The sequence below is a fragment of the Sorex araneus genome, chromosome 1 (genome assembly GCF_027595985.1).
Source record: "Sorex araneus isolate mSorAra2 chromosome 1, mSorAra2.pri, whole genome shotgun sequence".
NCBI classification, from domain to species: Eukaryota; Metazoa; Chordata; class Mammalia; order Eulipotyphla; family Soricidae; genus Sorex; species Sorex araneus.
Window position 1 is genome coordinate 171,927,891 of NC_073302.1, and position 20,864 is coordinate 171,948,754.

The 20,864-nt window shown below is 42.3% G+C and overlaps 1 protein-coding gene across 1 annotated transcript in view; it reads right to left on the bottom strand.

The window, feature by feature from the left end:
- ELL2 (elongation factor for RNA polymerase II 2) overlaps window positions 1-20,864 on the bottom strand; it is an 86,372-nt gene that overhangs the window by 20,122 nt on the left and 45,386 nt on the right. Inside the window, exons 3-5 of the mRNA XM_055137309.1 lie at window positions 18,548-18,669; window positions 12,626-12,789; window positions 3,117-3,376 (exon numbers count right to left, since the gene is read on the bottom strand). Of these exons, the coding sequence (XP_054993284.1) occupies window positions 3,117-3,376; window positions 12,626-12,789; window positions 18,548-18,669 (546 nt within the window). The remainder of the gene's footprint in view (window positions 1-3,116; window positions 3,377-12,625; window positions 12,790-18,547; window positions 18,670-20,864) is intronic.

The window sequence follows — 20,864 nt, forward strand, 5'->3', positions numbered from 1 at the left end:
ATCTACAGTTGTTAATGTTCTCAAAGAGAAAAACGAAAGGCTCACCTGAAACTTTAATTTTATAAATAAATTAAGATATAACCAAATTATTCAAGGCATAAAAACAATGATCTTGAGATTATCTGTTGTTGTTTTTCCTAGGATCTGGCACTCCACATACCAATAGCACCAGTCTTTTCTAATCAGACCCTGTGTTGATTTCCCCCTCAGGATGGGTTTGGAAGGGTTAGGTGGGGGTGGTCTGGACCGTGCCTGGTTGTGCTCAAGGGCTAATGCCTGGTTCTGTACTAGGGGTCACTCATAGTGGTGCTTAGGGGGACATATGCAATGCAGGCGATCCTAGCAAGGCTGGTCACAGGCAAGGCAAAATTCACCCCTACTATCTCTATGGTCCCCAAGATGACTTTTTCTTTTCTCTTTTGGATATTCCTCTTTGCTGGAGTGCTCAGTATCTACCTTCTCTCTTGTTTTCTTCATTATTCTGTTCTCCTAAGGTTATTTCTTCAACTTCTCACTGGAAGTGAGTTTTACTATCTAGGTTTTCAATATCTAATCTACATGCCACACCCTAATGTAGAACTTCAGCTCCAACTGTCTTCTAAACATCAAATCTGTGTGTGTGTGTGTGTGTGTATGTATGTGTGTGTGTGTGTGTGTGTGTCTGTCTGTCTACTGAACATCTCTTCCAACTGAATCTAACAAACAGTTTTCAGATAGAATATGTGATGGAAGACAGAATTTCTAATTCCCTCTTGCCCAAATACTTGCTCATTTTCCATTTCTCCCCTTTTCCTGTCAACGGATCAGTGTCCACTCCATTGCCCTACATATTGGTTATGGGTTAGTGCAACTTTTCAACCTTTTTTCGACTATGGACACTTTCCAACCTTGTTTCTTTCCTGTGCTCCTCCCTTCCACCATCCTGCCAGTTGCCCCCATCCACCCCCTCTCCCTCCATTTATGTGATTCTCACCTGTGACCCATTTGGAATAACTTGGTTGAGACATGCTCTCTAGGTGATTCTAATATGTAGGCAGGGTGAGATTATTTAGATTATACCAAATGTAGGATCTAATAACATTCATGTCAGAAGTTAAGTCCACACACATTAAAAAATATTTGTGCCTAGACATATATAATCACATAACTACAGACACAAATCAGTAGCAGCTTCTATGCATTCCCTCTGCCATCATTTTGCAGTCTCATTCTTTAACCTAGGAAGTATTTTACAACCTTCTGAAGATCCAGCCACCACAAATTTTGTGATTCATAACCTGAACTTCCCCTTTGATCAAACAAATGGTTGAACACACACCCTCATTCTTTCTTTCATCTTGTCTCTAAGCTCTTAAAACTGCTATGTGACATAGAGTTTTAAATTGTTTCCTAGGAACCCTCATCTACTGTTGGTGAATATGTCACCTGGTTCAGCTTCTAAAGAAAACAGTGTAGACACTTCTCAAAAACTTAAAATGCTGATCATCTACATGACCCAGCAATTCCACTTTTTGGCACCCATCCCAAGGGCATAAAAACACTACGTTGAAAATACACTTGTTCTATGTTCACTGGCAGCACTATTCACCATAGGAATCAACCCAAGTGCCCAAAGAAAGATGAGTGAATAAAAAACAAAACTGAGAACACCCCCCCTCCCCGAAAACCCATGGCATATATACATAATAAAATACTACTCAGCTATAAGAAAAGATGAAATCATGCACTTTGCTGCTATGTGGAGGGAATTCCTGCTGAGTGACAGGAGTCAGGAGGAGAAGGTTCAATACAGAATGATCTTTCTCAGGTGTGGATTATAAAGAAACTCATGGAAGGGAATAACAAGGTCTTTGAGAGTCATAACAGTGAGTTTACCAAGAAGGTGTGGAGCGGGTGAGAGGGGCCTGGAGACTTCGTTCAAGGGATGCTGACACTGGTGTGATGGTGGGTGTGTTGTGAACATTGTATGCCTTAAACTTTATTATAAACAGTATTGCACATGGCAGTGCCTAAATTAAAATAAACTGTTTTCTAAATATGCTCAAGATTTGTGATAACTTGGGGATTAATCCAGAATTTAATGTCTTGAATGTGAGAGAAAACATGAAACAAAAGCAAAACTTTGAAGCATCAGTCCTGCTGTTTAGGTAAAAATCAGCAGTTTTTATCTTTTAAGTGATGAATTTAAGAACAACTTTGGAAATGTTACTCTTTTGAAGAAACATGAGAGAAGATAGGGGGCCAGAGAGTTAGTACAGTGGGCAAGAGCCTTGCCTGCAGCTGACCCAGGTTCAACCCCTGAGCATCACCAGGTGTGATCCCTGAGCTCAGAGTCAGGATAACCCCTGAGTACAGCTATGTTTGAGCCCCCAAATTAACAAATAAACAAATGAATAAAAGCAAAACAGTTAGATTATCAGTTAGGAATACACTGACTACTAATCAACTTGTATGACCCAAAGTCAGAATAAATGTGGGCAGTCACAGCAGGACAAACTACTGACTTTAACAAAATAAATGACCTACTTATTGTACTTAGGTTTGTGATTACAAGGTAATCAGCGCAAATATTTTATACATTCATATGTAAAGGAGACAAGTGACTGATCTCAGCATACTCAATGATAGTAAAAGGCAGAGTAATATAGGCAGCAAAGAGTATGCAGGGCAAGACACAATCTAAAACTATTTATTGAATAAAAATTTTTCTAGCTTATACCAATAAGCGAGACCAATAAAATACATTGCACAACTTCACCCCCCATAAACCAACAAAAAAGCAGCAATGGCTTAGGTGAGTCATTATTAAAAGCAGACAATAAAAATGTCTTGCTTACTTTTCTAATGGGATGTCAGGGCAAAATGTATTTAGTCCAAATAAAACAGTGTCTTGAAACTTTAATTTTTCCTAAGCCACCCGGGAGCCTCTAACTTCTAAAGCCCAATATAAATAACCCAAATTTTGATGAATTCCTATGAATGAATAAATAAGTATTCAGGATTATAGCTCCTATTCCGTGGATGGAAATGATCCCACACATCTTTGCCTTAAGAACACAGCAGCTCTGAGCTTTCTCAGATGAGCTTTTCAACTTGAGCAGGCAGGCCGTCCTCACCTGTTGCAGGATTGCTCCTAGGGAGTTCTTGTCTTTTTGATTGACACCATCTTTCTGCAGTCGTGCCAGTAACTCCGGTTTCTTGTAGGCCTTCAGTGCCAGTAAGTGGATCACCCTGTCCCTATAGGGCCTCTGGGAAACACTACTGCTGCCGTGTGTCTTTCGAATAGTATTTGCAGGGTTCATGGGGGTCGACCTCTTCCTCTCAGGAACCGCATCCGAAACAGCTTGCGGTGCCTTGCGAATCTGCACTCTCTTCCCTAAAGGCACAATGGAAACGGTATTACTGCCAATTGCAGAGAATGAAGACCTCAGTGTCCACAACTCTGAGTCAGGTACTTCATTTCTGGAGAGAATAGAGGCAACTTACTTTAGTCTCCTCCTTATTTATTTAAAAACAATTATTGGGCCTCCCGAGCAGTGTTCAAGAGGTTGTGGGGGCACCAGCGATTCGCAGCGAACTGGCCACTGGCCCAGCGCCAGGGCCAGAGAGTGCAATGCTGCTCTGGCCACGCAGCACTGGGACACCTGGTTCCCCTGGCAGCCGGTGCTGGAGGGCTCCAGGGCACGTGGCAGTGCTCGGGGGAACCGTGCAGCGAGGGGAATCAAACCTTGCTAATAGCACGCGTCCTAACTGTTGTACGAGCTCCTGGCCCCCAGTTTTTACATTAAAAAGAGATCAAATGCCAGTCTTCTAAATAAATGGCTAAAATTTCACTGTTTTCCATGGACTCATCTATTGGCTTGGGTAAGTGTTATGGAAATATTTCAGTCACCAAGCTGTACATGCACTATAATCAGAGACTACACCAAAGCAACAGACCAGAAAATGTAAGGTTCTAGGTATTTGATGTTAAGGGGAAATAGTTATTTCTACGCTCACCTGTGTTTTGTACTAAACTTAAATCTACATACCCTACATAATTTATTTGGCAGATATAAAGAGAGTAAATATGTGAGATGGGAGAAACTGCTATCCTACTTCACTAAGAACATATTCTTTGTTGCATAAAGGCATCATTTAATAATTTCACAGACTCAGGAACTACAAAAAGAGTCAGGTATAATTTGGGATTGACATTCATAGAAAATCTACTAGCAATATTCCCTTTCAATAGGCCAAAGCATATTATAAGCACAAAAACAACAACAACAACAACAACAACAAAACAACCAAACAGGGCCAGAGTGATAGTACAGCTGGGAGGGTGTTTGTCTTGCATGAGGCCAACCCGTTCAATCCCCAGCATCCCATATGATCCCTTGAGCATTACCAGGAGTAAGTCCTAAGTACAGAACCCTGAGCATCACCAGGTGTGGCCCAAAGCCAAACACCCTCACCACAAACCCATGCCAACCAACCAACCAACCTAACTCCAAACCAAAATGCAAAACAAACCAAGCAATCAAACACTCTCCACGGAGCAGACTACTGGATCTCTTCTTTCCAGTGCTGAGAGTTAAAAATACTCTTTTAAAAAATAACCATAACAGGGCCGAGGACATAGTATAGGTATTAGGATGCATGTTCAAGCCTGGGTCCCTGAACACCACTGGGTGTGGCACTAGAGGTCCACTACTTGGGTAGCCTTGGTAGTTCCTGACACTTCAGATCCCTAGCAGAACCACTTTCTCTGGCTAGCCAGAGGTGTGGAAAGCAGTGTAAAGGCCTTCACACCATTCCCACACAGGCTGGTGTCCTTCACACCATTAACCCACATTTTTTGCTTACACTTAAGAGGGACAAGCATTTGGCAAGTGGCTACTTTTAGAAAAGATCATAAATTGGAGTAACCCAGATACTATGTAGATGTTTAAAGTTATGAGGACAGGGCTGGCCACTGGCACTGGGTAAACATTCCTTAATACGGAAATAGAAGCTAGAATGGAGCCAAATGGATTTTTCTTATTTCTGGGGTAGAACCTTACAGTTCATTTAATATAGTCAAAGACCCCCAAATCTTACTTTCTAGTTAATGAGGGGAAAGAAAAGATGGGATACTGTGTGAGGCAAACGGTTTCAGAACAAAATCAGTTGCCAAGGAGACTTGGGTAAGTCTGAACAGCGTTAGGTATTGAGGTAAATAACCTAAAAGGTGCAGGGGTTTTATTAAATGGGTGTTTTGTCTGTTCAGGGGCTCCTGCAGCCAGGCCAACTGGGTTGTTTGTCTGACACCATAATGCCCGGTGCAGAGGTGAAGAGACGAATGATTTCATTGGCTCCTGAACTTCGAGACACTCTGCACGTAACCCATGGCAAATATCAGATCAAAATATTGCACAACAAAGGAACTTAACATTAAAGAGACATTGCCTGATGATAAGAAGTGCGATTAGATCAAGGGGCAATTAGAGGTTTAGAGACAGATGGAGGATTTAGAGTTAGTTACAGATAGCTTTCGGTAGTTTTCTCCATTTAGAGATAGCTTGGCTGTACCAGATGGGCAGGGCATGACTATTTATTCTGGAACAATTACATGGGAGAGCAGCACTTGCGCTCAGAGCTGGGCACAGGGTATCTCTCAGGTGAAACTGGGCGAACCTGATGAGGCGGGCACAGGAAAGTGGAGGCCTACAGTTGAGGGGACGAGCTTGAATGCAGAGTGCTCCCTGAGTATGTGAATGTTTCTATGACCAACAGCCATGCTTTCTTCTTTGGACGTCTTTGTTGGAGGTTTGTTACCGTCATTTTAAATAAAGGTTTTCTAATGTATGCCCAGGCTTCAGGCTAGACTTGAGGTTCCATGTGAGCAGGGCAAGGCTACTTTGAGTCAGTGAGTGCTGGCTGGCAAAGTGAAGTGACCAGCAAAGTGTCACAGTGCGGAACAGCAAGAAAAGAGAAGGCCAAGAAAGCCAGCAGGCAGCAGAAGGGCCAGGATCAACATATATTTTTCCACATGGCCCAGCGAGCTGCCTTAAACACACAGCGACATTTCTGCCACGGCCAATGCGACCTTGCCAAACCATTGCTTCAGAAGTGGAATAGTGTTAACAAATACCGCCAGTTTCTAGACTCTTGATAGGAATCTGTGAACAAAACAATAGGGCCAAAGTCACACCATTTGGCAAAGTGCTATAAATTCCATATTTCTGCTCTCTTGAAACTTGTTTCATTTCTGTTTCTCGCAAGCGGAGTTCTTCCCTCTCATCCCTCCGGGGAGCGGGTGGGCAGGAAATGTCTTTTTTAAGCTCCTACACACCGCAAATGGCCATTTAGAATGACTTGAGGTCGGCACAGAAAAACTCCAGACAGAAGGGGCAGTGCAGCCCATGTTTCAGAAGACACTTGTGCTGAGACACTTCTGCCTCAGTCTCAGCCCTGGTCTTGAGGGAGGGCCAGTCTCCTAGGCTTCCGTCACCCTTCCCCCAAGTAGCTAGAAGGCAGGCGCTTCTTGGGGCTCTCCCTGCTTGAGGAGAGGCGGCCGTGATGGGTGGGACCCGCATCCAGGCCTGAGACTGCTGCGTGTCACCACGCTACGCGCCTCCCCTACCACCAACACGCACACTTCACCTTCACCTGTGTTTTTCTTTCAAAGAGTTAGTCATGGGGCAACTCATTTCTTTCCAATGCTGAGAGTCATCTTGGTACACTGTGTGACTTGAGTTATACTCAGAGGTCACTTGCCTGCTGCCTCCCCTGGCTTCGGGTCAGACAGACCACAGGTGAAGAAAACACCGCACTGCCAGCAGCGACAGGCCTGAGAGGCGAAAGAAAAACACGGAGGAAAAAGAAGCAAAGCAGAAAAATAGCTGGTTCAAAGAGGGCAGAAGAAAGGCCTTTTTACCACCCTCCCCCTTTCACATTTGCCTCAGAAAAGCCTTTTTAATAAAACCTATGGGAGCACCTAATTCTCTTCCCAGACCCAACGGCTAATCAATTCCCTGGACTCCTTATATAAACAGCAGCAGCAGATCTGACAGGGCTGGGTATTCTGGGACTATACCTGAATCGCTTCATAACAAGGAGCCCAGGTCTAGCGTTCCCACTGTGAGCTGGTGCAAGGCGTCTGCCCCTCTGTCCAAGGCGCTGGGTGAACAGTTGGAAGGGATGGTGTGAAAGGAACGTGAAAGGGCGGTGGGGGAGAAAGGTGGGGAAGAAAGAGACAGAAAGGACTCCAGAGTCTTCTGCATTTGTTTTTCTGCCTTGTGGAACCTGCCCCAAGCCCTGGGAACACTCACCCAAGTCTTCAAAACACAGGCAGGGCCTTGGGGCCGCTGTGACCGCGTGAGGAGATACATGACCCACGGCAGTGAAACCCATCTCTACCCCTGGGGTTGAGGTGGTGGGGGGGCACATTTCCTAAGACTTTATTACCAGCACACACGTGCTTCCCAACTGCTGAGGATCCGGAATATCAGCTCTTAAAAATGCCCCTTTATTTCAATGGAGAAAGAAATGAAGTCACACATATGTTAAACCATGCATTCAAGGTCACTCCGACCCAAACTGACCCATCAAGAATGAGATGGATGGTGCAGGGACTCGAAAAGCAGACAATAAACCCTAAAATTATACTGGTCACTTAATATACCTAAGACCATCTAACCTGAATAAAAATATGTAATTTGGGTGGCTGGGAGGGAACAAGACACTGGTGGTGTGGGATTGAAATGGGAACACAGTAGGTCTAAAATCCAACTATGAATAACTTTGTAAATCAAGGTTCTTTAAAAAAAATTTAAAAATTAAATTAAAAATTAAAAATAAAGTCAGTAATAAAAAAATTTTTTTTTCTTTTGCGGCCATACCCAGCGATGCTCAGGGGTTCCTCTTGGCTCTGCACTTAGGAATTACTCCTGGCGGTGCTCAGGGTCCCGTAAGGGATGCCAGGTCAGCCCGCATGCAAGGCAAACGCCTTCCCCGCTGTGCTATCGCTCCGGCCCCAATAAAAATATTTTTTTAAAGAAAAAAAAATGTAATTCAAATAAAAATCCAAAATTCAGGTAGGATCTGAGAAATTTTAAGATATCAATGAATTCATTTAGTAGTTTTCTCTAACAAAAGGAAAGGGTTGTAACAGAGTTTGCCCCCGAAATAAATGCCATGGAAATGCTGCTGAGGCAAGATTTTCTAGGTAAAACCCTTTCCTGCAGCCTTGGAGGCAAAGCTGCTTTTGTTTCTTTCAGTCCACAGTTGGGGAGAAGCAGGCATTGTCCGGGGAGCTGAGGCCAGGTGGCCTCTGGGAGCTTTCTTCAGCCCCTCTGCCGGGCTGTGCCCTGATTCAGCTGTCGGAGGCCTGGCCTGGCATCAGGCCACTGCCAGCATTCGTCTCAGCTGTCCTCTGCTGAGGCTGACGCTGCTGAATGGAACCCTGTTCGACAGGTACTTCTAAGCCAGCACAGCTGAGCTTTTGGTACCATTTTGATCTATTATAAATTCAAGAGGCGTCTTCTATTGCCTTAACAAAAGGACAAGTTTTTTCAAATGAGGCTCAACATGCCATTCACTATTTGTTGATACCAACAAACCCATCATGTGAAACGGAGCAGTAATCAGGGCCTACTCCAAAGGGTGAAGGCACAATTTAGAAGAGTGTCTACTAGTGAGACAGCCTTGTGCATCCAAACAGTAAGTGCTGGGTTTTGAAAGGTGACTGATGAGCATATAAAGAATTGACCGAAAGAACCAGATAGTTTTTTTCTTTTTCTTTTTTTCCCCTTTTTTGGGTCACACCCAGCAATGCTTAGAGGTTACTCCTGGCGGTGCTTGGGGAACCATGTGATGCCGGGGATTGAACCTGGGTCAACCGCGTGCAAGGTTAACACCCTCCCCGCTGTACTATCGCTCCAATCTCCCTGAACCAGATAGTTTTGATAAGCTGAAAAAAGCAGAAATATGCATGCTGAGCTACCTGGAAGAAGCAAGGGAGTAGACTGGAAATGGATAAGATTCAAAGGACAAAGATTCAAAGGGGCCATGGCAAGTAACAGTAAAACGACTGAACAACAGAAGAGCCACCTGGAGTATTGGTCTTTTGTGATTCATTTTGGTCTGATAGGATATTTGAAAAGAGTGGTTTGTCTGGGGCCAGAGAGTGTGCAGTGGATAGGGCATTTGCCCTGCACATGGCTGATCTAGGTTTGACCCCAGCATCCCCTGTGGTACACTGAGCACTGTCAGGAGTAAACCCTAAGCACAGAAGCAGGAGTAAGCCCTAAGCAGGCTGGAAGTGACCCAAATCCAAACAAACAAACAAACAAACAAAGGAACAAAGGGTGATATGCCCAAATGTTTAGGTTTGAATTCTAAGGTGAAGAACTGAAGAAAAAGATGAGAGCAACAAAAATTATCCTAGGGATAGTAGATACAGGTACCATTAAGAGAAGTAAAAGGAGGGGCTGGAGCGATAGCACAGCGGGTAGGGCGTTTGCCTTGCACGAGGCCGACCCGGGTTCGACTTCCAGCATCCCATATGGTCCCCTGAGCACTGCCAGGAGTAATTCCTGAGTGCAAAGCCAGGAGTAACCCCTGTGCATCGCCGGGTATGAACCAAAAAGAAAAAAAAAAAAGAAGTAAAAGGAGTTGGAAGGCAGAGGCGGTTCATAACAGCTTTTGGACTGTGTGGCTCAGCGGCCAGGCACAGCTAAGGGCAGATGGGAAACCAGCTCTACTTGGAACAGCAGAGATGAAATTCTACTCCAGCTTCGATTACCTCAAATTCTATGAGGTCACTTCATACTAAGTGTATTCCTGTCAAATCAGTGAGAAACTCTGTAAACTTTCTTTTTCTTTCTTTTTTTGCTTTTTGGGTCACACCTGGCGATGCACAGGGGCTACTTCTGGCTCTGCACTCAGGAATTACTCCTGGTGTGCTCAGGGGACCATATGGGATGCTGGAAATCGAACCCGGGTCGGCTGCGTGCAAGGCAAACATCCTACCTGCTGTGCTATTGCTCCAGCCCCCTGTAAACTTTATTTAAAAAATGTATTTATTTTTTGTTTGGGTGCCACAGCTGTCAGTGCTTAGGGGTTACTCCTAACCCTGCACTCAGGGATCATTCCTGGAGGTGCTTGGGGATGCTGGGGGTCGAACCTGGGTTGGCCATGTGCAAAGCAAGTGCCCTATTTCTCCAGTCCCAAAACTCTGTAAGTTTTAAACTTCCCTAGTAAGACCAGGGAGTGGCTGGACAGTGGGGCTGTGGGCACTGAATAGTCTGTTTTGTAATTCTGCACATGAATTGTACTTGACCAAGACAGAGAACAGCACATGAGCATAGGGGCTGCCCAAGGAACATTCATGGAAAAGTACAGGAACTGCGGATTTGGAAACTCTGGAACAGATCAAGTTAAAGGTTTTCAGCTAGTCAGATTGGGAAGAAAAACCCCATGTGAATGGCCTTAGTCTTCTAATTCCTTCAGACACACCAAGTTGTCTAGCTGTTTATAAATAAACGGGTGGTTTTGGAAAGAGTAAAAAAGATATTTCGTAACAGGGAATGCGAAATTTATACATGTAAGTGTGCATCTTAAAAACAGTAAGATTAAGCTTTCAAGTGCAGAAGTTTTGAAGAGAAGTGAGAAAAAAAGGAAGGCTGAAAAGTCGTTACCTCACTCTGCAGGAAAGGGGAGGTGAAAATCTTATTGCTGGGAATTTACTGGGCAGGGAAGCAGGCCCCAGGGGTACAGATACCCAGGGAAGCCATGAATTGTTGTTAAACCAAACTAAATGTATCTAAGCTAAGCACCAAGTCCCAGGGGCACTGGCTTTGTTCCAAAGAAATACTTATTAGCAGCACTAGCAGAGCTTCTGAGAGCTGAATTTGCAGCTGGGTCAGCAATGGGAAAACAGGAGTAGGATTAGACCACACCATGGAAAGATGTTGATTAGGGATGTGGTGCATCAGGAGACTTTTTTTTTTTTTTAGATCATTTCTTGGTGAGCATTTCAAATATCCTTTCATTATTTACCACCCAGAGATTCGTGTTATTAAACTTCTCCAGCGCCTCAAAGAACTCGTCCTCATTCTTTCTAATTCTATTCTCTCTCTCTTTTTTTTCTTTAACCAGAATTACTTTTATTTTGTAGGGTTGCATATGTTCTTTTGGTTAAACCTGATAGGAAAATAGAAACTACTTGTATCTGTTTTACAAATAATAAAATGGATTTATAGAAATTAAGTTATTTGCCACTTAGCTTGCAAGTAACTCAATGGATTTTTAAACCTTACTTTGTAATCACCAACACTCACTGAAATATTGAACAATCTGTTCAAGACTCAATTTCTTTACATACTTCTCATATTGTTAAATTGGATTGTTTATTTTTTACTATTGTAGTTTGGTGGTTCTTTATATAGCCATTGGATATGTAGTTTGGAAGTATTTTTAGTCAAACCTTCAGACAATTATTCCATTCTCCTATCAGGGTCTAGAGCAGAAAAAAAATTTCATTTTACTGAGATAAAATTTACTATTTTTAAATTTTATGCATTTCAGTATCACCTAAGAACACTTTGCATTCTAAGAAGCAAAATATTTTTATTTTTCTGAAAGTCTTTCTGATTCTTCCTACCTTGGTTAACAGTTAATGTGAATCAACTCTTTAAAACTGCTAGAACTGGGTCCCCTAGACACTGTTCAGCGATGCTTTGTATGTAGGAGGCCCAGAATAGATCCCTGCCACCACACACGAGTCCCCAGAGCACTCAGGAGTACCAACCCAGGTGTAAAACCTGAACACCGGCACCTGGTGTGGCCTCAGACCAAAACCCAAACAAAGAAATTAAGGTCAATGCAAGTGTTATTTCCCCATTCAGTCTGATTTGTTTGTATATTTGAAGGGGCTGATGGTAAATATGGGGCTCAGGAAAAATGTCTACAAACCACATTACAGTTGAGGTATAAAAGAGATATTACCCTATTGCTTTGCTAGTAGCACATTTTAATACTTTTATAGAAAAAAAATCCTTATTTATAGAGATCCTCTGAAAACGTAATAAAGCCTGTGACAATGAGTTTATCAACTTGAAAATTCTATTCATATGTTTGGCTATAAAAATTGCCCAAATAAAAGTGCAAAACCAAACCTATACCGCATCATTGAAGTGACAACAGCCCACGCCAAAGGAAATACAACAGTCTCTTTTATAATCCCTCGTAATAAAGTTACTAGACCAGATTCTAGCATTGTGAAGTAGCAATAAAGGGCCAACAGAAAATTCAGGATTTATGAAAGAAAGAAACTTTCAATCTATTCAGCTGGCCAGCAGTATAAGAACAGGCTGCGGGCGCAGCTCAGTGGAAAGCACTCACCTTGTGCGGAAGACTCTGCTTCAATCCTTGGCCCAGAAAAAGAACAAAACGCAAACAAACAGAAATTAAAAAAAAATGAGAACAAAGGACTTTTGGCCATGTCATTTGTTCCTTAAAGCTATGTTATTTATTCATAAACCAAAATTTTATGAAAATTAATTTCTATCTTTACAAAGAGTTAACATTACTGACATTTACTTATAATGACCTTCGATTATTCTAATCAGCAAGAAGAAAAAAATAAATCTATACCAACCTACATACGGTCCACCATGTTTGATAACTTTTGCGCTTCGGTTGCGGGATTCTTCTTCTGCCTGGGTCATTCTTTCTCGTGTCACCTGATATGAGTCATTTGTTGCACACACTGTAATTTTATCTTGTATAAATCCCAGGCAATTAAGCTGAGATGCTCCAGAGCTGGCAAGTAAGACAGTGGTTGTTTGATTAGAGATGGCCCTTGGTTTGCATAGTAAAGGCAAAATTGGTAAATCTTGACCTCAGCAGCCTTAGTCACTCTGAAATCCCCAAATAAACCATATACTGCTCATCTTAGATCAAGCAACTGCCAAAGTCCCTCTTCATTTCAGAGTATTTCTTGAGTAGATACATAAAATGAGCTCTTAAGGACTTTGATCCATGATATTCTGAATAAAAATCCATTTATGGAATGAAAATCAGAGTCATGACAAGCACTTTAAGTTCTACTTTTTTTTTTTTTTTCTTTTTGGGTCACACCCAGCGATGCTCAGGGGTTACTCCTGGCTTTTGCACTCAGGAATCACTCCTGGCAGTGCTTGGGGGACCATATGGGATGCCGGGGATCGAACCCGGGTCGGCCGCTTGCAAGGCAAACGCCCTACCCGCTGTGCTATCGCTCCGGCCCCTTAAGTTCTACTTTTGTTTGATAGCCGCTACGTTTAAGAATTGTCTACCACTGATATGAAGAATGTAAAGAATTTTCAGTGGAACAATGACAAGGTGAGTTTAGAACTGAGTAGATAAAAAGACTCATCATAACAAACTGTACTTTCCTTTTTCTTTTTTTTGATTTATTTTGCTTTTCGAACATACCTGGCAATGGTCGGGGCTAATTCCTGACTCTGCTCAGAGATCACTCCTGGCAGTGTCTTGGGGGACCACATGTGGTGACAGGGACTGAACCCAGATGGGCCATGTTGCAAGGCAAGTACACCACCAACAGTACTATCCCTCCAGCCCTGATTTGATTTTTAATAAGATGTTAATTTTACAGCAAAAGAATTGCTAGGCATTAAAAAATATTTTGTTAGCAGTCTAAATATTTGAAAAAATTATAGATTTATAATTTACCATCTGGTGAAATTTCTATGTAATCTATGTAAATAGATTTCTAAATGCAGCACATTCTTCACCCTGGAGACTAGCTCACATCTCTACCTAAGATGTGTACTCTTGGCCTTTTCTTTTTTCCCTTTGGAGAAGCCCACACTCTCTCTTGAATGTCTCTCTCTAGGTCTCTCTGTCTCTGTCTCTTTCTTCCCTTGTGTTATTTAGAAACTATTAAAACAATAATTTTAAAATTATTTTATTTAGAAAGTCTCTCTAAATAACTTTACTTCTCTAAAGCAACTTTTTCTAGATATATAGCAAAACATTAAATTTTGTCTCAAAAATGCTATTAAAATAGTCTTTTCTTTCACTTCATAATTATTTAGGCAGGGTTTGCCTGGTAAACAATGTGTGAGTTACATAGATACAGGGTTTGCCAAGGACTGTGACCAAGATGGTTCCCCTTTGTATAAGCAAACTATCTAATGGTAAAAGGACACAAGGATGAGTGAATAGAACATTTTCCCCCCCTCTTTTGGGGGGTCTCACCCAGAGATGCTCAGGGTTACTCCTGGCTCTGCACTCAGGATTTACTCCTGGAAGTTCTCAGGAGACCATATGGGATGCCAGGGATTGAACCCAGACTGGCCGTGTGCAAGGCAAATGCCTTACCTGCTGTACTATTGCTCCAGCTCCCACTAGACATTCCGAGAGTGTGACCAATACTGGAGAGCAGGGTGGGGTGGGGAGTCCTAGGAAGGCACTTCAACCACTTTACCTAGTCCTGTACGTGAGGCAAAGTCTTCCTGAATCAGTGATACCTGGGTTGGTCTAGAAGGATGACTACACAAGGGGGTGGGGTGTTGGTAGTGGGAAGTGTTCTTGGAGGAGCATTAAAAAAAAGGTTTTCAGTTTGGCCAGAGAGTTGAAAAGGAAAATCAGAGAAAGGAAGAAGAATGCCCGGGTGGGAACATCTCTCAGGGTGTGTCAGAGAATTTGGGGCTTTATACCAGGAATTTAAAAAAACTGAGAACAAAAGGGAAAAAGCCCTCATTTGTACTGTAGAAAGTTCAGTTTGCATGAAAATGGACAGGAAGGATGAGAGAACACAATAGCGCACACAGGAGACATTAGTCAGGAGTACAGAACAGTACACTATTTCTAGAGCCAGTGAAGAGGTGAGCAATGGAAAAACTAGAGACAAGACCAGGTTACAAGGCAAGTGGAGCTGCTGTTCACTGGATTCAGGCTGGAAAATACAAAATAAGTCTAATGTTGGACATTGCAACTTTGAAGGAATGAGAAAATGTCTCAAAGAAATCAACTGTGGAAAAGACTAAGATTTAAAAGAAACAATAGACAAAAAGGAAGATCACAGGAGAATGGAAAGACACCAACAAAGGCAAAGAGATAGAAATCAGAAGAGAGATGTGTCATGGAAACTGCTGGAAAGAATGCTAAGAGAATGCTTCAAGAATGTATGCTTGGGGCTGGATAGTACAGCAGGTGAGGTGCTTGTCTTGCATGCAGCTAACCTGGGTTCAATTCCTGTCGCCACAAATCATCCCCAGAGCACTAACAGGAGTGATCCCTGAGTGTAGTTAGGTGTGGCTTCAAAACCAACCAAGCAAAAAAGAGTGCGAAATACAGACAAGTCCATAACAATAAGGAGTTAAAACCCCACTAGATTCCGGGGAAAGATGAAGGTCACATGCTTGCTTTGGCAGCACATATACTAAAATAGGAGAAGGTCAAGTACCCTTTTGGGGAGAAGTTTCAGTGAAGTCAATCATTCATAATGAAGACAGATTTGGGGTCTAGAAGTGAATGCAAAGGTGGCTGCTTTTAATTTTCACATTGAATGAGACAGACAGGAGTGTGTATGCTGGGGGAAAAAATGAAAGGAGAATGAAGTTTCAATATTTGGCAAAAGCTGGGTGGAGAAGCATGAAAGAAGGAAGACAGACAGCGGAGCTGAGACCAGGTGGCTGTAAGTCTCCATTTTAGAACTCCCCCTGCCACCCTGAATTATTTATCAAATAATTCAGAGTGAAAATAAACTGAACCTAGTTTCAATTACTAAGACATTAACAGCCTTTGCTTGGTAAAGCCAAGAAACAAACCTTTATCTGAAAAATAAAATAGAGCTCAGACCTAAAAGGTTGCCTAGAATCCTCCTACAATGGAGTTACCTGATGGGCTGGAGAAATAATACAGTCAATTGGGTGCTTGCCTTGCATGAGGCTGACCCAGGTTCAGTCACTCGCACCCCATATGGATAGGTCTGCAAACCCCACCAGGAGTGAGCCCCGAGTGCAGAGCCAGTGAAGTTAAGCCCTGAGCACTGCCAGCCCTTGTTTCTTCACCAAAAATAGAGAGTTCAAATACTAGGTCAAAGACAGATCCCAATAGACTGGAGGGCATGCTTTGCACAGAACAGCCCCAACTATCCCTGCCACTAAACACTGTCATGTGAGGCCTAATGCCACCACACCACCTCCCAGGTTAAAAAAAAGTTCGAACACTTTGACATACATATATAAACATTCCTGTAGTCTTTCTCTACTCTAGTTCACTGTCACCCATGCTTTAATGTGCATTACTCTGTGGGGTCTTATGCCCCAAAGTATGTATTTCCAAGGAGTGGATAGATTATAGAATTTCTGAAAGGTAATTTTGACTTTGGAACTTCTTCCATTATTCCTATCAGAGAAGTAAGGCCCAAGGAGATTAAAAGAGAAGATAAGAAGAGTCCTTAATACTTTTTGAACAGCTATTTATTGAGCATCCATTTTGAGTTGTCAGCTTTGTGAGACTAGAGAAAGGACATCTTTTAGTTTCTGTTTTATTTTTTTGATCACACCCAGCTGTGCTTAGGGCTTACCCCTGGTTCTCTCCTCAGGGGTCATGCCAGGAAGTGTTCAAGGGTTATAATGTAGTGCTGGGAATTGAACCCAGGTCAGTTGCATGTAAGGCAAGTCTTACCCGATACTATCTTCTGGAGAAAAAAAGGACCTTATCCCTAGGAAAGGGAAATTGTTAAGAAAGTTTTTGCTGGGTGGGGGGCTGGGGGAATTGTAAAGAAACTGGGAACATTGGTGCTGGAAAATATACACTAGTGGAGGGATGGGTGTTGGAACACTCTATGGCTGAAACCCAATCACAAACAGCTTTGTGTTGCTACCTCAGGGGGAGTCAATTAAAAAGAATTGAAAAAAGAAAAAAAAGAAAACTTTTGCTCTTGAGGACTTTAAGATCATAGGAGAAATGAGATCCACAGGAAAAATTAAAATTTAAATAAGAAAGGGAAGAACCAATTATGAAATGGTTTACTTGCCAGGTTGAAAACCGAAAGTTTGAGTGTGCTTGTGTATAAAACAACTACTTTTAATTCATGCCTATAAAAGAACATTATATAGAGCAAGTTGGATGATACCAAGTAGGCATCACCACGGAGACAAAACATCTTTTTTTTAATTTAATTAAAATTTTTTTTTGTTTTCTTTTTTTGGGTCACACTCGGCAATGCACAGGGGTTACTCCTGGCTCATGCACTCAGGAATTACTCCTGGCGGTGCTCAAGGGACCATACAGGATGCTGGAAATCGAACCCGGGTCGACTATGTGCAAGGCAAACGCCCTACCCGCTGTGCTATCGCTCCAGCCCCCAAGAAGCAACACTGTAAATTTTATTTCACTTCTTCTATTGAAATGTAAGCAGCTACCTGATGTCAGTGATTAGCCTGGTAAACTGTGAAAAGGTCTATATAATCTATAATATGATTTACAATTGATACCAAAAATTATGCGTGGGGTGAGCAGTGTTTAGAAAGCAAAATGGACATAACACATGGGGGAAAGGCAGATTGGGCTGAAACAAAGCTACACTGCCCCCTTACATAGGAGAAATTCAGAAATTTTTCAATGAAGTGCTGATGGGCCATATCTCTACCTCCCATATTCCCTTGAAACAATTCTCCTTTCTTCTCTCTTTGCACTGGGCAAGTTCCTGCATAGCTTCAAGTTCAGTGCAGATGGCAGACAGGAATGGCCAGGCGCTGGGCACTCCAGAGTCTGAGGTCCAGGTCAGTGATCTCCCTCCTAGGGGAGCCAGTGTGGCAGGTGGGGTGGGGGTGGGGGGCTCCAAGGCCTTGTCTTTATCCAAAGGCAGAGCAGACACCCTTACTTGTGGGGCCATTCTTGAATCAGAAACCATCACAGCAAAGAAGACAAACAATAAGTATATTGTTCACAAAGATAAGGGCTCCAAAGTAAACTGGGGTGGTGGTGGGGTGTGGGGAGACGGAGAGTGTACATTCTTGTCTTGCTTCTCCTATTCCCTGCCTTTCTCCCCCACCTTTTTTGGGGGGGCTAAATACAGAAGTGACTACTAGACTGAGGTTAATTTTCAGTTTTGATTCTGCTACAAAATAAAAAACATGGAGGGGGAAAATCAATCTTAAAGCTGGTACAGCAGAGACGGGTGGATACAATAAGACATGAATTTTCCCCCTCCTTCAACTTGAGTACACTATAAAAATATTATTTGGATGCAGTGCATAAAAACTTTTTAAAAAAATGTCTCTAAGTTGCTTTTTAATCCAAAAGAATTATATTTCATAGGTAGCAAATCTGTACCTTAAAAGTTCCTTGGGGATAGAAACCTTTAAAATGGGTGGTTGTACCCTACAGTGACTAATATTATTTCTAGCAATTATAGTATTGCTAGAAATGTAGATCTCAGCATTTCTCAAATGCATAGGCTTGGCAATTCAACAAAAAGTTATCAAATGACTACTACATATTTAATTGTTTAAAATACTCTTAAATAACGATTCTCTTTCTGCATAGCTTGAGATGTACTTACCTAGAGAATGTTTGCTGGATACAGTCGAAGCTGCCTTGAGGGTTGTCTTTACCCACATTTGACAAGTAGAAATTAAAGGTGTGCACTTCATTGGAGGGATCATTTTTGGGTATCTTGACAAGCTAGAGTGGGGGAAAATGAGAGAAATATCTCAGATTGTAAACCTGCATGGAATGGTCAAGTGAGAAATGCTGGGATCTACATTTCAGGTGAAAGTTAATTTATATCCAGGCCCTCTTTGGTACAGCTTTAGAGAATTTAGGTGACTAAATTATTCCCCAAAGCAACTGCCATTAAAAAGCATGATCTTAAACAGAAGAGGATGAGACCAAATTACATAGAAAGAATTACAAAAACTACACACAGCCCATGGTCTGTACCTGCTGATGTGTCTGGAAGCACATGTTATACATGATTACAACAGCAGTTCTCAGTAAAAGGCAATACTGCACCCCAGGGGGACACTTAGTTTGGAAGGGTACTCCTGGCATCAGCTGAAGGTCAGATACAACTTCAAGTGGCTGGGAAACTATGGATCAGAAGAAGGTCTGTCCCTTAAGACAAGTATGAGAATTATAATCTCATTGACTTCTGAAAATTAAAGACGTAGAGGGGAAAGGAACATCTTTAATGTAAGAGAAGTCCCATTGTAGTTGAATGAAGTCACTTAAAACTACCCATTCCAGGTTTATACATACCAATCAGAAGACACTGAGAGCAAGTAGGCATACAGAGGCTACATTTAAAGTATATTTGGCCAGACAGAGAACTGCAAATTAATTTTGACAATTTCTTCTAGACATCATAAAGCTAGCAAATACACAATCAGATTTAGTAGGAGTTATTGTAATACTTTGAGGGGGTACCTATTCCAGTTAGCAATTTAAGGGCATTTAGGTTTGGGGAAATGGCTCAAAGGATTGGAGTTAGATCCCTAGCACCTCAGGGAGCAACCCTAAATCATGAGTGGTACCCAACACTGGTTGTGGCCTCAAAGCCAAAACACACACACACACACACACACACACACACACACACACACACACACACACACACACACACGGATGGCGGTGGTGAAATCTTAAAGATATTTTTTAAAAGTCTCATCTCAGGCTCTTCTTATAAAAGGTCCGAGGACAAGATGTCATCAAGCAACTTGTGTATCTTTGAAATTTAAGGTTTAGTGTATCTAATTTTCTGAAGATGGTACCTATCATTTTATTTTTAATTGATATCAAAATAAATTCTTATGAAGGAAATGGATGAACAAAGTACAGCAGTGTGTCTAGTGGGACCCCAGACAGGCTCTGAGCCCCTGGGAACAGGCAAAGAGCACGGCCCGTCTAATCGAAAGCCATCTCAGAGCTAGGGTTTCTGAGACATTGGCAGGTAGTCTCCACTCTCTGACACAGAGCCGAGTCAATTTGTCTAGAGAGTGAAATCGATGTCTGTCCTTGTTTCCAGAACTGTTAAGCATTTTCTTCAGCTGGCTTTTGCTTCTCTGGAACGCACTAGGGAGGTGAAAATGAAACAGTGTCAGTGGCCCTCAGGCAGCTTCTGGCTCTGGGTTTCCCACCATGGAAAAGAAATTCTGTGACCTTATTTAGAAACAAGTTTGAATACGCATACCTTTATGTGATAGAAACGCCCCAAGCTTAATGGGATGTTCAAGCTCTTCCTTTTTCTTTTTTGGTGTTGGGCCACATCTGGGGATGTTCAGAACTTATTCCTGGCTCCACACTCAGAGACCACTCCTGGTAGGAGTCAGGGGACCATATGGGGTACCAGGGATAGAACTCGGGTCAGACATGTGCAAAGCAAGTGCCCTACCCACTGAACTATCGCTCTCCAGCCTCTCTTTCAAGCTTTTCTTATGGGGTTATTCCTATTAGGGAATATCTGTTTATTTAGGAACCCCTGGTCTACAAGAACAATTGAGCTAACATCTCAGGAACGAGCTATTATTTTTAAACTATTAAGAGACTATGATTCAAAATAGTTTCTTATTTAAGACAAAGACTATAAACTCTACCACCATGTTCTGGGCAACTGGCAATGTAGATTTTCATTTTCATTCCAAAACCGAGAGACCTTAAATCAAAGGCTTAAGCACCACAATCCACAACCCTCCTCCCCAACCTCCAGTCTGTCTTCGAGAAAAAGCTCTGGAGAAAAAGTTTCAGAAACTTTCAGACATTTATAATTAACATAAATACTGTATAGCAAGATGTGTAAGTCAAAGCTTCTAATTACTCTCCGATACAAGCTTGGGCATGTGGAATACCGTCGGAAAGGTCATCTCAACATCAAGTCACAG